Source organism: Phascolarctos cinereus, unplaced genomic scaffold, assembly GCF_003287225.1.
Source record: "Phascolarctos cinereus isolate Bilbo 61053 unplaced genomic scaffold, phaCin_HiC Scaffold_726;HRSCAF=1367, whole genome shotgun sequence".
In the NCBI taxonomy this organism is placed as follows: domain Eukaryota; kingdom Metazoa; phylum Chordata; class Mammalia; order Diprotodontia; family Phascolarctidae; genus Phascolarctos; species Phascolarctos cinereus.
This window is the reverse complement of record NW_027556098.1, coordinates 381,157,147-381,173,896: the sequence shown is the minus strand read 5'-3', so window position 1 is coordinate 381,173,896 and position 16,750 is coordinate 381,157,147. Positions and strand designations below refer to the sequence as shown.

The following is a 16,750-nucleotide window of genomic DNA, read 5'->3' as shown; positions in this document are numbered from 1 at the left end:
AGAGCAAATAGGATTGGTGGGCCATTGCAGAGATGTGGGGCTTCCAGAATTTTCCCAACATGCTGTGGAATCTCAGAGTTGGAAAGGATTTTTCTCCCTGTCCTGTGGCATTGTGGTCCACTCGATTTGGAGTCAGGGGACATGGGTTCAAATCCTAACTCTTGGGTGAGGCATTTTCCTCAGCCTCACAAAATAATACAAAATAAGACTTGTGTTAGATGCCCTCTGAGGTAACTTTCAGCTCGAAGTCTATGTTCTTACCTACCTTAGTCCACACTCTACTTCAGCACAGCTGCTCCCAACATTCCCACCAAGCGACCAATGTGAAGACCTTCTGTGGTCGGGGACTCACTATGTACCTGGTAAAGAATAGAACACTGGACCTGGAGTCAATAAGACGTTAGATCAAATCTGCCCTCAGACACTTAGCTGTGTGACTCTGGGCAAATAATTTAATCTCTCTGCCTCATTTCTTCATCTGTAGAATGGGAATAATAACACCTACCTACCTATCTACCAGGGGTAGAAGACAAACTGGGATAACTCATGGCGCTATATAAATGCTAGCTATTTTAAATTACCTATTTAATTTTTTTATTATTATAAACGTGACAAAGAGCAACAAAAATGAACATTTGTTTTTAGAAAGAATATAAGGAGACAATTATACAATGAACTCCCGAATCTCTTATAAAGAGTTTGAGCTCTTTGATGTGACCTTGGGTAGATCACTTCACTTCATTGTCCCCAGATCCCCAGGTGGCCCGTTCAAATTTTGGGCAGCTCTCATTGTTAGGAAGTGTTTCTTTACCAGGAAATAACCTTAATCTAACTTTCTGCAATTTCCACCTATTGACCCTGGTTCTATTCTCTGCAGCGAAGCAGAGAGATTGTACCCGTGACAGTCTAGCTGCTTGAAGGAACTTATACTAGACTCTGAAGATCTCTTAAGATCTTTCTGCTGCGACAAACTATTGCAATAGGAAATGCGGTCCAATGTGATTATAAACTCTTCGTCCCGCAGAGTACGCTCCAGGCATCCTTCTACGGGCTCGGGAGCATCTCCTCTCTCTCCCCGCCTCTGAGGTCCCCCGTGGCGCCGCCCCCACGAGGGGAGGGAGCTTTGACAGCCCCCATAGGGCATCGGCATTCCTGGTTGTCTCCACTCTGGCCAGAGCAAGGTCTCTGGCTCCAGCTCCCGTGCGGTCCTCAGCTATCCAGGATCCAGCCCCTTATCCCATAGCGCCGGGAGTGAGGAGCAGGGAGCGTGGAGCAGGAAGCGGGGAGCCGGGAGGCAGTTCCAGGTCCGCCCTCTCTCCCCCCAAATCCACGCCCCTCACCCCCACCCCCGCCCTCGGTGGCAGCGGCGCCTGTTGCAGTGGCCTGGAGCGCAGCCCAGGTAGGGGCCGGCAGCAGAGAGGCACGCGCGCGGAAGGGGACCGGGTAGGGTGCGGGGCCGAGGCTTGGAAAACCCTCTCTGGGCATTAGGGCTGGGGCGCTCAGCCACCGACCAGCTCTAACCGGCTGTACCCCAGCGCCCGACTCCTCCTCCCTGCAGACCCATTGCGGGTTGCCCGGCTCCCAACCCATCAACTGGCTTCTGGTCTCTAGCTCTGGAGCAGACTACTTAGCCCCCGCGCTCCTCAGGCCACGCCCCTTCATCCCCTGGGGAGGCATCCCTTGAGTGCGGGTGCGGGGGCTGAGAGTGTAGGGGCCTCACGGCTCTCTCCAACCTGGTCCCCCTGGACCTGCGCGCCCCTGCCTCCCCCTTCGGTCCCTTTCCTGTTCCACCCTCCTTCGTTCCACCTGGTTCTCACCTTCCTGACCCTTCCCCATCACCGCCTCCCCCCTCCCCCAGTCCCGCGGTGCAGCGCGCTTCCCTTCGGTGCTGTCCTCGGCTCCGCACGCCCCTCCGTATTCCTCCCTCCCCTGTTAAGCTCCCGTCCTCGCTCCTAAATTCGGCTTTTCTGGTGCCTTCTCGGCGCGCAGCGCGCTCCCCAGCGCGCCCCCAAGTCCATCCCACAGCCCACGTTGCACCTCGTTCTCACCTTCATCTTCCTTCTCAACCTCGTGCGCCCCCTGCCACTGCCATCTCTTGTCCCTTGTACCCTTTCATCCATAAAATGGGCAACTGATCATAACAGAAAGTCGACTTCGCCAGGAGCAGACCCCTTGCTTGCTCGGACTCTAGGATGCACCTTCCTCTCCCTCCCAGCCACACTGCACCTCATTAGCGCCTCCCTTTGGTTCTCCTTCCTCTGGGCCTCGAACTTCCTATCCCCTCGGGTTACTCCGTGTGTCCACCCTCGCCCCAGCCCGCGTTACGGCCTCCATCTGTCCCTCGCCCTTTTTCTCAGCGCCGTGGGGGCCCCCAACATCGCCACCTTCTACCCTGTTTGTCCCCGCATCCCTAGCACCCCCCCCACCCCAACTTGCTGCCTTCGTCCGACCAGTGCCAGTCATCACTGCCTTACCGATGGCCTCGGAGCTGGGTCTGGCCAACAGCAGTAGCTCGAGTTTGGGGGCTCCCGAGGGCAACGGATGGGTGGCCGCCGTCCTGTGTGTCATCATCGCTCTGACTGCGGGGGGCAACTCGCTGCTCATCCTGCTCATTTGCACGCAGCCGGCTCTACGCAGCACTTCGAACTACTTCCTGGTGTCTCTCTTCACGTCGGACCTGCTGGTGGGGCTGGTGGTGATGCCGCCCGCCATGCTTAACGAGCTGTACGGCCGCTGGGTGCTGGCACGCAGCCTTTGCCTGCTCTGGGTGGCCTTCGACGTCATGTGCTGCAGCGCCTCCATCCTCAACCTGTGCCTCATCAGCCTGGACCGCTACCTGCTCATCCTGTCTCCTCTGCGGTACAAGGGACGCATGACCCCGTGCCGGGCCCTGGCCCTCATCCTGGCCGCCTGGAGCCTGGCTGCCCTGGCCTCCTTCCTGCCCACGCACATGGGCTGGCACCAGCAGGGCGGCCTGATGTCCCCCAACGCCACTGCGGAGGCCTCCTGGGCTGACCTGGCCCCTGGGGGGCAGTGCCGCCTGCTGGCCAGCCTGCCCTTTGTCCTGGTGGCTTCAGGGCTCACCTTCTTTCTACCTTCTGTGGCCATCTCCTTTACTTACTGTCGGATCCTGGTGACTGCCCGGAAGCAGGCAGTGCAAGTGGCCTCCCTTGCCACCAACATGGAGGCGTTGCAGGTAACTGAGAATTTTGGGTAATGGGCCATCCTCCCCCACCTTCATTCCTTCCTCTCCATCTCTAGGAGCCATGGGTCACAGAGAATCATAAAATCTTGGGGGATCCGTTTATGTTTCTTGCTGGACATTTACAGGTTCAGTGTTGGAATTGTAAGAGACTTTAGAGCACTGAAAAATAACAGCTCAAATTTATTACAATGCTTTGAGATGTGCAAAAGTGCTTTCTCCATGACCTTGTGCAGCTGAGAATACAAGTGTTACCATCCTTATTTTACAATGAGGAAACTCTCCATTTTATACATGAGGCATCTGAGAGGTGAAGGCAGTAGTCAGGATTTTGAACTCAGAGCAGATCCCCCCACACTTTCCATTAGAGATTAGACCATGTAGGCTTTCATGGGGCCAGAAGGGCTTGCTCTAAATTCCTCCATTTTGTTCAGTTTCAAGGAAGAGACCCAGTTATAATGCCTGTTTCTTAGGCCACAAGCTTCTGCTCTCTAATTATTTCTGCTGCTGGTATTGATGGTGGGAGTGGAATCAGCTTCTGGCTTAGCTATGCTCAAACATGGTCTCCTGATTATCCATCAAGGCATTAAATTGTCTCTTTTTTTAAGTGGGAAGATCAGTCTGAGTGGGGCTAGATTCCTGAATTCTAGAGAGGGTGGACAGAATCCTGGGCTTTTATTGCCTCAGTTTCCTCATCTGTAAAATAGACACTGTACATTCTGCTTATCTCACAAGGCTTTGGGGGAAAATATTTTGTTAACTGAAAACCACAATAGAAATATAAAACTGCATCCCTGCTTTAAACTACAAGGCAGGCTCCATCCTGTACGCCAGAGGTGTCAAACACAGCCAGAAGGCCACATGTGGACCACAACACTCATGAATGGTCCCAAACTAGATTCAAATGGAATTGGGAAACATTTAGTAAAATAAATAAAAATACAATAGAACACAGATAATGTTAATATGTGGTTTTCTAGGTCAATATGTGGTCTGCAGGGATCCTTATGTATGGTTTAGTGGCTAATTGGATTTTGATATCACTGCATTTATACCCCACTGCCTCAGCAAACATTTAATGAATAAATGCTTGTTGAACTGAATTGATTTGTAATGAGATTGTGAGCAGAAGAAAGGCCTATCCCGGTTTCCTGTAGAAACATGGCTGGTGTGTTATTTAAGGGGGACTCAGGAAAATTGATTTGGGTTTGAATACTGTCTATAACACTTATTAGTTATATGGTACCGAGTAAGTCACAATCCATGAGTCTCAGTTTCCTTATCTATCAAAGAGGGATAATAATACGTATGGTCTCTCCCTAATAGAATGTTGCAGGCTGCATTTTAGCTGGAAACAACTTGTATTGGAAGGAGTAGTGCACAAGGCAATTTGTCTCTGCTACAATCCATTCTTCCTTAAGAAAGAGTAGTTTGGACTGTCAGGCCTCAACTTTCCTCTGAGGCAGGGTGTTTGGATTGAACTGGACCTGTTTGGATTGGACTGGATTGAACTGGATTAGATTGGACTGGACAGGATAGCATTGGATTGGATCAGACTGGACTGGAATGGACTGTATTGCATTAGACTGAACAGGTTAGGATTGGATAGGATACGATTGAATTGGGTTGGATTGGATTGGACTGGGCTGGGCTGGATAGGATTGGCCTAGACTGAACTGGATTTGCCTGGACTTACCTGGACTTGTAAAAGGGCTGCATGTTAGGAATGATGCAGAGGAGATTTTTGGTTAGGTATATGTCTGGACTGGATTTTCACTAAAGTCCCTGCCAACTTTGAGATAGTAGGTCTTTGAGGGGATGTTCTCTGGCCCCATCAGGGAGTGAAGGCACATCCTTTCTAGTTTTAACATTCTGTGCTCCAAGGCTCCTCCCAGCTCTGACATTCTCTGTTCTAAAGGCCCTCTCAGCTCTGACATCCTGTGCTCTAAGGGCCCTCCCAGATCTAGCATTTCTGTTTCTAAGGACCCTTCCAGCTCTGACTTTCTGAGTTCTGTCATGGTCTGGAATTCTATGTTCTAAGGTCCCTTCTAAGGCTGACATTTTAGCAGTGTGGCTCAGGGGAAAGAGTACTAGTTTGGAGTCAGGAAATAGGGTTCAAGGCCACTTTGTGACCTTAAGCAAGGCATATAGATCTCTCTCTCTCTCTCTCTCTCTCTCTCTCTCTCTCTCTCTCTCTCTATATATATATATATATATATATATATATATATATATACATACATATCTATATCTCCTCTCTGGTGCTTCAGTGTCTTCATCTATGAAATGCGAGAAATGGCCTCTAAGGTCATTTCCCATTCTAGATCTATGATCTTTTGTTGTAGGATTCCCAGCAGCTGTAGGTGTACAAAATTGTTCAGCGGAAATTTCAGTACCACGGACAGGACCTCTCTCTCCTGAAGGCTTCTAGGGCTGAAGTGAGTTCTAGGGGTAGAATGAGAGAAAAGCCAAAAGGTAGGGAGACCCTTTTTGGGAAGAGATGTCAAGGACTCTTGGAGATTGATGGAATGGGACATAACAAGTAGATGTGGAGTTAAAAATTAAGAGTTTGAATCCTAGGTTCTGCTTCTTGCTACTTCTTGGGCAAGTCAGTTAACTTGAGGAGTCTCAGTTTCCTCATCTGTAAATGAGGAAATTGGAATAGATTATATCTAAGAAGTCTCTGTTCTTATGGTCTATGTTCTAAAGCATATTCCCGTTCTGTCTTTACATAATCTAAGGTCCTTTCTGACTCTGGCATTCTGTGTTATATGATTCTGTAACGTATTAAGTGTTGAAGCACTGGTGGGATCCTGGAATGAGATGGGGGTCTATGACTTCTCTTCTATTGTCCACAGACAGAAATACCCCTACTCTCAGCCTCTAGAGGTGGCCTGGACACATGTTCCCCTTCCCATGTTCTCCCAGGTGGCTGTGGTCACTTTCTGACCCTCTCACTTCTGATTGATTGGATTGGACTGGATAACTATTTTTTTTAACAGTACTTATTTTAAAAAATTTATTTATTTGTAGTTTTCAACATTCACTTTTATAAGATTTTGAGTTCTAAAATTTCCTCCTCCCTCCCCAAGACAGCATGCAATCTGATATAGGCTATATGTGTAAAATCATATTAAATATATTTCCATATTAGTCATGTTGTGAAAGAAGAATCAGAACAAAAGAGAAAAACCACAAGAAAGAAAAAACAAAAAAAGTGAAAATAGTATGCTTCAATCTGCATTCAGACTCCATAGTTCTTTCTCTGGATGTAGATAGCATTTTATATCACAAGTCTTCTGGAATTCTTTGATCCTTGCATTGCTGAGAAGAGCTAAGTCTATCAAAGTTGGTCAATGCACAATGTTGCTGTTACTGTGTACAACGTTCTCCTAGTTCTGCTTGCTTAACTCAGCATCAGTTCATGTAAGTCTTTCTAGGTTTTTCTGAAGTCATCCTACTTGTTATTTCTTATAGCATAATAATATTTCATCACAATCATATACCACAACTTATTCAGCCATTCCCCAATTGATGGACATCCCCTCAATTTCCAATTTTTTGCCACCACAAAAGAGATACTATAAATATTTTTGTGCATGTGAGTCCTTTTCCCTTTTTTATGATCTCTTTGGGATACAGACCTAGTAGTGGTATTGCTGGATTAAAAGGTTTGATTGCCCTTTGGGCATAGTTCCAAATTGCTCTCCAGAATGGTTGGATCATTTCACAACTCCACCAACAATGCAACAATTTTCCCACATCTTCTCCAACATTTATCATTTTCCTGTTTTGTTATGTTAACCCAATCTGATAGGTGTGATGTGGTACCTCAGAGCTGTTTTAATTTGCATTTCTCTGATCAATAGTGATTTAGAGCATTTTTTCATACAACTATAGATGGCTTTAATTTCTTCATCTAAAAACTGCCTATTCATATCCTTTGACCATTTATCAATTGGAGAATGACTTGTATTCTTATAAATTTGACTCAGTTCTCTACATATTTTAGAAATGAGGCCTTTATCAGAGACACTGGCTGTTAAAAAAAATGTTTCTTAGCTTTTGCTTCCCTTCTAATCTTGGTTGCATTGGCTTTGTTTGTGCAAAACCTTTTTAATTTAATCAAAACTATCCATTTTGCACTTTATAATGTTCTCTATTTCTTGTTTGGTCATAAATTCTTCTGTTCTCCATAAATCTGACAGGTAAACTATTTCTTGCTCTCCCAATTTGCTTATAGTATCACCCTTGATCTCCAAATTGTATACCCATTTTGACCTTATCTTGGTATACAGCATAAGATGTTGGTCTATGCCTAGTTTCTGCCATACTGTTTTAGTTTTTCTAGCAGTTTTTGTCAAAGAGTGAGTTCTTATCCCAGAAGCTAGAGTCTTTGGGTTTATCAAACAGTAGATTACTATAGTCATTTACTATTGTGTCTTGTGTACCTAACCTATTCCACTGATCCACCACTCTATTTCTTAGCCATTATCAAGCAGCTTTGATGATTGCTGCTTTATAATACAATTTAAGGTCTGGTATGGCTAGGCCACCTTCCCTTGCATTTCTTTTCATTAATTCCCTTGATATTCTGGATCTTTTGTTCTTCCAGATGAATTTTGTTATTACTTTTTCTAGCTCTGTAAAATATTTTTTTGGTAGTTTGGTATGGCACTGAATAAATGAATTAATTTAGATAGAATTGTCATTGTTATTATATTAGCCCATACTATCTATGAGCAACTGTTATTTTTCCAGTTATTTAGATCTGACTTTATTTGTGTAAAAAGTGTTTTGTAATTGTAGAACCGGATAACTTTGGATTGGATCGGACTGGCTTGGATGAGATGGGACCTGGACTAGCTTGACGTAGACTGGATTGGACTGGACTAGACAGGATAGGATAGGATAGCTTTGGGATGGATTAGACAGGACTGGGCTGGACAAGACAGGATTGGATTGGATTCATGGAAAGGCTGTATGTCAGGAATAATATAGAGAAAACTCCCTTCCCCTCTGTGGTTCAACTTGTTGGGGAGCTTGGTAAGAGATACCAAAACCTAGGGACTTCCCACTCAACTGGCCTGGAATTCCATATACATTGCCCATAAGCATAGATAATGCACCACAAAATTGGTAGTCATTTACCCAGCAATAGCTCATACTTATAAGGCACTGGCAGTTGCTTCCCCTATAAGGCTATTTTGATATGGAGCCAAGACCTGGGTTTGAGTTCTGCCTCTGATAAAGAGTAGCTCTGTGACTCTGGGAAGGTCTCTTTCCTAGATGACCTCAAAGTTCTCATATATTTGATGGAGGAATTAAAATGGATGCTTTTTAAGGTCCAGTCTCCACTTTGGAGTCCACTGCACTTTTCTCTTCTGTACAGTGAAGGGGTTGGAATATTGGGTTCACTTTTTGGAATCACAATTTAAGAAGGATATTAATAGCTGCAAAGTGTCTTTGTCATGTAAGCATTAGCTGGAGGAGCTGGGGTTGTTTTGCTTGGAGAAGACTAGGTGGGGGTGTGTGTGTGAGTGTCGTGATATCTAGCTTCAAGTATTTAAAAAAGCGGTGTGGAAAAGGGATTAGATTTGTATTGCCTAACCTCAGAATAAGAAAGAATGGAAAGAAATTTCAGAAAAGCAGAATTAGTTCTGTGTAAGGAAATCTACTTCAAAATAATTTAAGAGTGTCTAAAAGTAGAAGAGGGCAGCTAGGTGGTGCCATAGTGCACAGAGCACTGGGGTGGGAATCAGTTAAGACTCATCTCCATGAGTTCAAATCCAGCCTCAGACACTAGCTGTGTGACCCTGGGAGAGTCACTTAAGCCTGTTTGCCTCAGTTTCCTCATCCATAAAATGTACTGGAGAAACCCCTCCAGTATCTGTGCCAAGAAAACCTCAAATGGGGTCATGAAGGAGTCAGACACAACTAAAACAACTCATACACAATGAAAATCTACAGAGTTGTCTTGGGAGGTAGTGGGTTTCCTTTCACCAGAGGTCTTCAAGTGAAACATCAGGGACTAATGGTTGAGCAAAGGTAGGTAGTTGGATTAGATGGGAAGAGAAAGGATAGTAATAAAGCATTTATTAAGTGCCTACTATGTGTTATTAGGCACTGTGCTAAGCACAGCTCAGTATATTATCCTATTTGATCCTCAAAACAACCCTGGAAGGTAGGTGCTATTATTATAATACTGATTTTACAGTTAAAGAAACTGAGACAGACAGAAGTTAAGTGACTTGCCTAGGGTCACACAGCTAATAAGTGCCTGAGGCCAGATTTGAACTCAAGTTTCCCTGACTCCAAGCCCAGTGCTATCCACTGTGCTTTGTGAATGAATGGAAGAGAAAAATTGGAATTAATGCGCCCCCCCCGCCTTTTTTTTAGGAACGTATCTCTAAGCACACAGACAAATCCCATGACAGCAAATACAATGAGAGTTTTTATAGATCAGAAATATTTCCAAACTTCTTAGTTCAAAGCCATTTTTTGTGATATACAGTTTGACCCAAATGAAAGAATTAGAGAGTACTTTGGATGAGCCTGGACCAGGGTTGGGGAACCTATGGCCTTCTAAATCCTTAAGTGTGGCCTTTTGACTGAATCCAAATTTTACAGAATAAAGGTCGTTTACAGAATAAAATTTGGATTCAAAGGGCCGCACTTAAGGATTTAGAGGGCTGCACGTTTCCCACCCCTGTTGACTCTTGTGCTTCAGACATGAAAATGAAGCTTCCACCTGGCTGTACCGTCAGCATTCTGACTTGTGTTTCTACCCCCAGTGGTGGGACTGGGATACACGGAGCCATCCAGAGTCACAAATTCCCACTTGTGAGCAAGGTCATTTCTAGGATGACTGGTCCAGGTCAAGGGTTGTTCTGCAGATGAGGTTAGGGCTTAGTCTGATGTCAGGGTTGGAGAGGTCAGGCTGGGGGTGGTGCTAGAGGAGCATCCTCTGTGGCAGAGGGAAGGGTCAACCTTCGGTTACCTCTTGGGGAATCCTCAAAGGCCTGTGTCCCTTGCAGGTGCCAAGGACTCCAGATCTAGCAGTGTCAGCCTCCAGTGAGAACAGACGGTTTGCTGCCAAGCACAGCAGGAAGGCTCTGAAGGCCAGCTTGACACTGGGCATCCTTTTGGGCATGTTCTTTGTGGCCTGGCTACCCTTCTTTGTAGCCAATGTGATCCAGGTAAGGCCTGAGCATTCCCGAGGGCAGGGTTTGGGGAGGAAAACGCCAAGGCAGTTTAGAGCCTCAAACGTGAAACAAATTCTGTGGGCTTCCCTCTTGAACCAGCAACATTGGAGAGGGCGGGTGGGTGTTTGGGTGATGTTCACATAGAGAGACCTGGGTTCCCTGCTGAGTAAATGGCCATAAAAGATGTTGTAGCTGGACAAGTTCTAATCGGATCCAATAAGTTCCAAACTCCAGTCAGATATCCGATATAACTTCCCAAGAGGAAGTACTCTACCCTGGCTAGACCACATCTGGAGTATGATGCTCACTTATGGGCCCAGGAAGGACTTCACAAGTTCTAGTGTGTCTGGAGGAGGCTGTCCAGGCTGGCAAGGGTCCTGGGGAACATGCCGGATGAGGACAGGTTGAAGGAACAGGGGCTTGTTTAGCTCAGAGATCACAAGAGACCTGGAGGAGAAGGGCATGGCCACTACTTCTAAGTATTAGAAGAGCGGCAACATGGAAGAGGGATTAGGTTTGTCTGTCCATGGAGGGCAGAACCAGGAGATGTGGGTGGGAGTTACAGAGGCAGAGTCAGACTGAGGGTCAGGAAAACCTTCCTACTGACTGGAGCTGTCCGAAAATGGAATGCAATGTCTTGGGGAGGTAGTGGGCTTCTTCTCATCAGTGGAGTGTGAGTGAAAGATGGATGCCCACTCACTGGAGATGTTACAGAGGAGATTCCTGGACCGCATGGCCCCCTGAGATGGCCCCTTGCCCCACTGATTCTGGGGGAAATTCTCTAAAGAACCAGGAGAGGAAATTAGAGGATCTCTTTCTACCAGGCCTATGGCTAATGAGCATCCTCTATGGCTTAGGGGAAGGAGGGGGCCTTTCTGCAGGTAGGGGGATGACCTCAGACTCAATGGGGTAGTGGGATCTAGAGAGTTAGGGCTTGTTGACTGCTGAGGTAGTGAACCATCCTGGATGGGATTCTGGTAGCTAGATGGAGCCTGGGGGGTTGTCTCCAAATTCCAATCTGTTACCTGTCACTGGGGTAGTCACCTGGGGGTGAATGAGCACAGCACATACCTAGGGTGGCTCCTGAACTCTAACAGCCACTTGTCCTTGGTATTTAGTTTTCTATTCTTGCTACTCGTCCCTTGTCCAATTCAGCTCATTGATCATTCACATGGCCTTTTCTGGGAGGCCTGATCCCGAGAACCCAGACCCCTCCAGGCAACAGGGAATGAGGAGAAGAAATGCATCTGGGAAAGTCCTGGGAAAGGAAAAGACCTAGCCACGTGGAAGAAGGAATGCAATATCTGTGGTCAAGAGACCTGGTTCTGCCATTTGCTAGATTCATATAAAGACCATAGGATATCAGAGGCAGGAGGGGCCTTAGAACAGAGAATGTCAGAGCTGGGAGGGCCCTTGGAACACAGGATGTCAGAGCTGGGAGGGCCCTTGGAACACAGGATGTCAGAGCTGGGAGGGCCCTTGGAACACAGGATGTCAGAGCTGGGAGGGCCCTTGGAACACAGGATGTCAGAGCTGGGAGGGCCCTTGGAACACAGGATGTCAGAGCTGGGAGGGCCCTTGGAACACAGGATGTCAGGGCTGGGAGGGCCCTTGGAACACAGGATGTCAGGGCTGGGAGGGCCCTGGGAACACAGGCTGTCAGAGCTGGGAGGGCCCTTAGAATACTGGATGTCAGGGCTGGGAGGGCCCTGAGAACACAGGATGTCAGGGCTGAGAGGGCCTTAGAACACAGGATGTCAGGGCTGGGAGGGCCCTTGGAACACAGGATGTCAGGGCTGGGAGGGCCCTTGGAACACAGGATGTCAGAGCTGGGAGGGCCCTTGGAACACAGGATGTCAGAGCTGGGAGGGCCCTTGAACACAGGCTGTCAGAGCTGGGAGGGCCCTGAGAACACAGGCTGTCAGAGCTGAGAGGGCCTTAGAACACAGGATGTCAGAGCTGGGAGGGATTTTAGAACAACTTCATAGCTGAAAGGTCCCTTTGCAAGCCCCTCATTTTGTAGATGAGGACGTTCGATGCTTGTTGATTGACTGAAACCACTGTGTCTCAGTTTCAGTTTCCTGATCTGTGAAATGGACATAACAGTAACTACCAGGCAGGGCTGGGCAGGATCTACAGAGACAAAGTGAGTCAGGTGCTTTTGGAAGTGCAAATGGTGTCCTTCAGAGTCCGCAGTGACCACTTAGTGGGAGGCTGTGTGTGTGCCTTGTGCCCTTGACCCCCTCTCCTGTCCCCGCAGACCGTGTGTGACTGTGTCCCTGGAGTCTTCTTTGATGTCCTCACCTGGCTGGGCTACTGCAACAGCACCATGAACCCCATCATCTACCCGCTCTTCATGAGGGATTTCAAAAGGGCCATGGCCAAGTTCGTGCCCTGTGCGCGGTGGGCCTGGGATCGCAGGACTAGCCTCATCTCGCTCTCCATGCGAAATTCCCACAGTGGGGCCCCCCAGTTCATCCCCCAGGCGGGTTTCTCCTTGCAGCACAGGATGACCCTCCCTGGAGAGGTGGACTCAGGCACCTCGGCCCTGCGGGTCACTGAGCAGCCCCGGGAGGCCATGCCTGGCCACTCCCCACCCACGGGCACCGATGCCGTCAGCCTCTTTGACATGGACCCCGTGGAACCCGAGCTAAAGCTCTCTGCCCTCAATGCCCCCGTGGACTGAGCCCTGAAGTCAGAGGCTGCTGGGCCTTGCTCTGAGTGGGGATCGGTCCTCGGGCTAGTTGGCCAGGGAAGCAAGAGCCTTCCATTCACCCACCTTGACCAGCAAGAGGCCGACCCCTTCCATCTCATCTGTGTGCTTTTTCCAGTGCTGGAGACACATTCCCTGAGACATCCTTCCTTTCCCACCCAGATACGTTCGTGAGTGTCGCGCCAGAGATCAGCTTGCTCAGGGTGAAGCTGTGCTAAGCATAATCTGCCTTGACTGTGTTGGGGGTGGTATGGATAGGGAAGGAGATGTGGGGAACTTAGGGAACCTCTGGGTTCAGGAGGAGCCAGTGGTCTCTGTCCTCCTTAAAAACCCCGTGTGAGGGAAAGAAAAACTCCCTGTGCCTGGGAGCCTCAGAGGCCAGGTCCCCAGGTGGGGAGGGCCGGAAAGCCCCTTCCCTGGGAGCTCTCAGCCATATAGGGGAGAGTCTTAACTCGGGGTGGGGGAGGGGAACCACAGTCGTTCCTGCCCCATTGGATGTGTGGGGGGAGCCCCTGGCCTAAGGGAGGAGAAAGAACAGAGCCTGAATCCCCAGTCAGAGCAAGGCTGGCCCCATTGAGTTCTCCACCTCCATACTGAGTTCAGGAGAAGTGAGGCCCAGCAGAGGGGATCTGATCAAGGGGAGGCACTTCGGCCACTAAGTTCCATAACAGGGAGACCAAGGTTAGTTCTTCTGAAGCTCCAGTAGAGTTTCGGGTGCTATATATGTGTGTGCATGCACACACACACACACACACATACACACACACGCATGCTTGAGGTCAGTGGAGTTCTTCTGGATCACATGTTAATGCGGGAAGAGTTTTTGGAGGAAGTTTGTTTTCAGCATGTTTGCCAAGGAGACGACAGCATGGTATGTACTATAGAGCTCTAGACTAGGAGTCAAAAGACCTGGGTTCAAATCTTGGCTCCTGCTTCCTCTTAGCTGAGCACTCTTGGAGAAGCCTCTAAGCCTCAGTTGTTTCATCTGTAAAATGGGTGTAATCATTACTGGCTCTGCCTACCTCAAAGGGCTGTTGTGCTGACTGTGTTTTGCAAACTGCAAAGAGCAGGTTAAGGTGAGCCAGGGTTGCTGTACTACTTCTTACAGGTGTGAGCTCAGCCAAGAGGCTGGGGTGGAGCGGGTGTGGGCTTGGCCTGTATGAAGGTGAGGAACAGGCGGGGCAACAAGGGGCCCCTTGTTGGGGAAACTTTGGCCTAGGCCTTCTGGGGAGTAGGCCCTGCTCTGCTGCTGTTTGTGCCACTTAGGACAAGTTACCGGGACCCTTGGGATCTCTCACCTTTATCTGTGAAAAGTAGGACCACTAAGATGCGGTCTTCTGTGTTCTAAATTCCCAAGCTCCAATATCCTATGTTCCGAGGTCTCTCCCAGCCCTCATATTCTGTGCTTTCAAATGCCTCCAGGCGCTGACATTCTATGTTGTAAGTCCCTTCTCAGCTCTGAAATTCTATGCTCTAAGCTTCCTCTTAGCCCTGATATTCTATGGCCTAAGAGACCTCCCCACTCTGACATCCAGTATTCTAAGGCCCCTCCCAGCTCTGACAGCCTGTGTTCTAAGGGCCCTCCCACTTCTGACATCCTGCGTTCTGAGGGCCCTCCCAGCTCTGACATCCTGTGTTCTAAGGGCCCTCCCAGCTCTGGCATCCTGTGTACTAAGGGCCCTCCCAGCTCTGACATCCTGTGTCCTAAGGGCCCTCCCAGCTCTGACATCCTGCGTTCTAAGGGCCCTCCCAGCTCTGACATCCTGTGTTCTGAGGGCCCTCCCAGCTCTGACATCCTGTGTTCTAAGATCCCTTCCCATTTCTGACATTCTGTTCTAAGCACTCCCTTAGCCCTCATGTACTATCACTCATAAGTCCCAATGACCTGTGGAGGTAGATAATTACATTTCACAGAATGTCTTCAACTTTTTTTTTTTTGGTTAGGCAATGGGATTAAGTGACTTGCCCAGGGTCACACAGCTAGTAAGTGTTATGTGTCTGAGGCTGGATTTGAACTCAGGTCCTCCTGAATCCAGGGCCGGTGCTCTATCTACTGCACCACCTAGCTGCCCCTGTCTTCAACTTTTTCAAATTTTCAGTTTAATATTTTCTCCACATGCCTTGTAACCACAGCTGCTCCTAAGAAAGAAAGATGGACTATTCTGAGTCCCATCTCCTTCCATCTTTCTCTCTTCCTATGTAGAGACTAATTGCCAGTTGACCTTCTGGGCCTCAGTTTCTCATCTGGTACAGTTCAGCTCGTCCCTGATTTTCCTCCCTCTCTTCCTCCCAGGGACGTCAAGAGGTACAAGAGAGAATCTGAATTCACTTGATGAGTGAAAAGTGACCTATGAGTGTGAGGGACTATCTTTCCCACATCCCCACTCCAGGAAATCCTTGCCTGGCATCACTCATCTCTAGTCACCAGGTTGAGAACTCCATGTATACAGGCAGTGTTGGTAGTCTTGTAATCTCTGTGGCAATCAGTTTTCCCCAACAACAGGATGGGCATGTCTATGATTGCCTTTTCCCCGTCTAGATGTTCCCTGGCCCAAGGGGTCATCTCTCAGGTCCCTAAGTGCTGCCATATACAAGTACCAGCCAGAGACAGTGGAGATGAAACAAGAGAAACAGACATGGCTCAACAGAGGTACAATACTAGCCTCTCCTCATGCCCACCCTGACCCCAGGATCATCTTCATCTTTCTTGGCTAGACTGTCCATCTGATATTGGCAAGAAGTATGAGAAATGTCTGATTGGCTTAAGTCTTGAAAATTTCTGATTAGTTGACCTATAAAAAGCTCTCTGAACACAAGCCTAGGACAAGCTCTCATTTCTTTGAATCCCTCATCTTCCAGTTACTTGAGAACTTACTTTTGCTTTCCCAGAGTCAAAGATCTTCAAAACTCTCTCTGGCTCCATGATACCCAACACCTTAGAGCAAACACCACCCCTTACCCTGGCTCTGCCAGGAGGTAGATGGCAGAGCAAAGGATGATAGGAGAGTTGCAGGGAGAGTCCTGGAACGGTGGTATCTTCCATTTTCCCCAGGTCAGTTGAACTCAGGGCTGCCTACCTTATTATTGTTGGCACAGTCTGGGCAGCCCAGTGGGTTTGGGCCTAGGATGTGGCTGCAGTCTACATGGCAGGCCTCATCCAGACTGTGGGGCTGGCAGGATTCAGGCCCAGGGGAGACCCTGGGATGGTTTGTGACTTTACTGTCCTGGGCCTGCTCATGGCTGGAGGTGGGGTCCTGGGCCTGGCAGCTGGGGTGGATGGTCTCCCTGGGGTCAGTGGCTGCATTCTCTTTTGGAGGCTCTGGGGCTTCTGGCTGTAGTTCCCCTCTGCCCTGGAGGTTGGGAGCGATGGAGAAAATCTTGTCTCCAGTACTGTCTTCTCTGGTGCGAATCCCCACAGCCTTCAGGATGGTTTCCATTTTCTTCATGTAGTCCAGGTGGCCACTGACCTGCAAGGAACACAGTGAGTACCATGGGATGATAGAGAGAACTCTGGGCCTGGGATCAGGAAAGCCCTGGATTCCAATCCTGCCTCCAGTCCTTACTAGCTAGGTCACTATGGCAAGTCACTTCAGTTGTTTGAGCCTCAGTTTCCTCATCTATAAAACACAG

At 48.4% G+C, this 16,750-nt stretch overlaps 2 protein-coding genes across 4 annotated transcripts in view; one reads left to right on the top strand and one right to left on the bottom strand.

Annotated features, from left to right (window-relative positions):
• The first annotated feature begins 1,639 nt into the window (after positions 1 to 1,639).
• HTR6 (5-hydroxytryptamine receptor 6) lies at positions 1,640 to 13,093 on the top strand. Its single transcript, XM_078145645.1, has 4 exons — positions 1,640 to 3,189; positions 7,222 to 7,243; positions 10,240 to 10,401; positions 12,668 to 13,093. Exons 1-4 carry the CDS (start codon positions 2,477 to 2,479, stop codon positions 13,091 to 13,093), a joined length of 1,323 nt encoding a protein of 440 aa, XP_078001771.1. The 5' UTR covers positions 1,640 to 2,476.
• Positions 9,644 to 16,750, bottom strand: part of TMCO4 (transmembrane and coiled-coil domains 4) — a 113,076-nt gene continuing 105,969 nt past the window's right edge. For 2 of the 3 annotated variants that reach the window (XM_020973122.2, XM_020973121.2), the window contains one exon: positions 9,644 to 16,587. In XM_020973122.2, the coding sequence (XP_020828781.1) occupies positions 16,174 to 16,587 (414 nt within the window). In that variant the 3' untranslated portion in view covers positions 9,644 to 16,173. The remainder of the gene's footprint in view (positions 16,588 to 16,750) is intronic. The other variant, XR_013482533.1, reaches the window with a different exon arrangement.

Coding starts and splice junctions, on each gene's coding strand:
- HTR6 (XM_078145645.1), top strand. CDS start 2,477: ATGGCCTCGGAGCTGGGTCTGGCCAACAGCAGTAGCTCGAGTTTGGGG. Junction 7,244..10,239: donor CTTTATCAGAGACACTGGCT/GTTAAAAAAAAT, acceptor TGTCCCTTGCAG/GTGCCAAGGACTCCAGATCT. Junction 10,402..12,667: donor TTGTAGCCAATGTGATCCAG/GTAAGGCCTGAG, acceptor CTGTCCCCGCAG/ACCGTGTGTGACTGTGTCCC.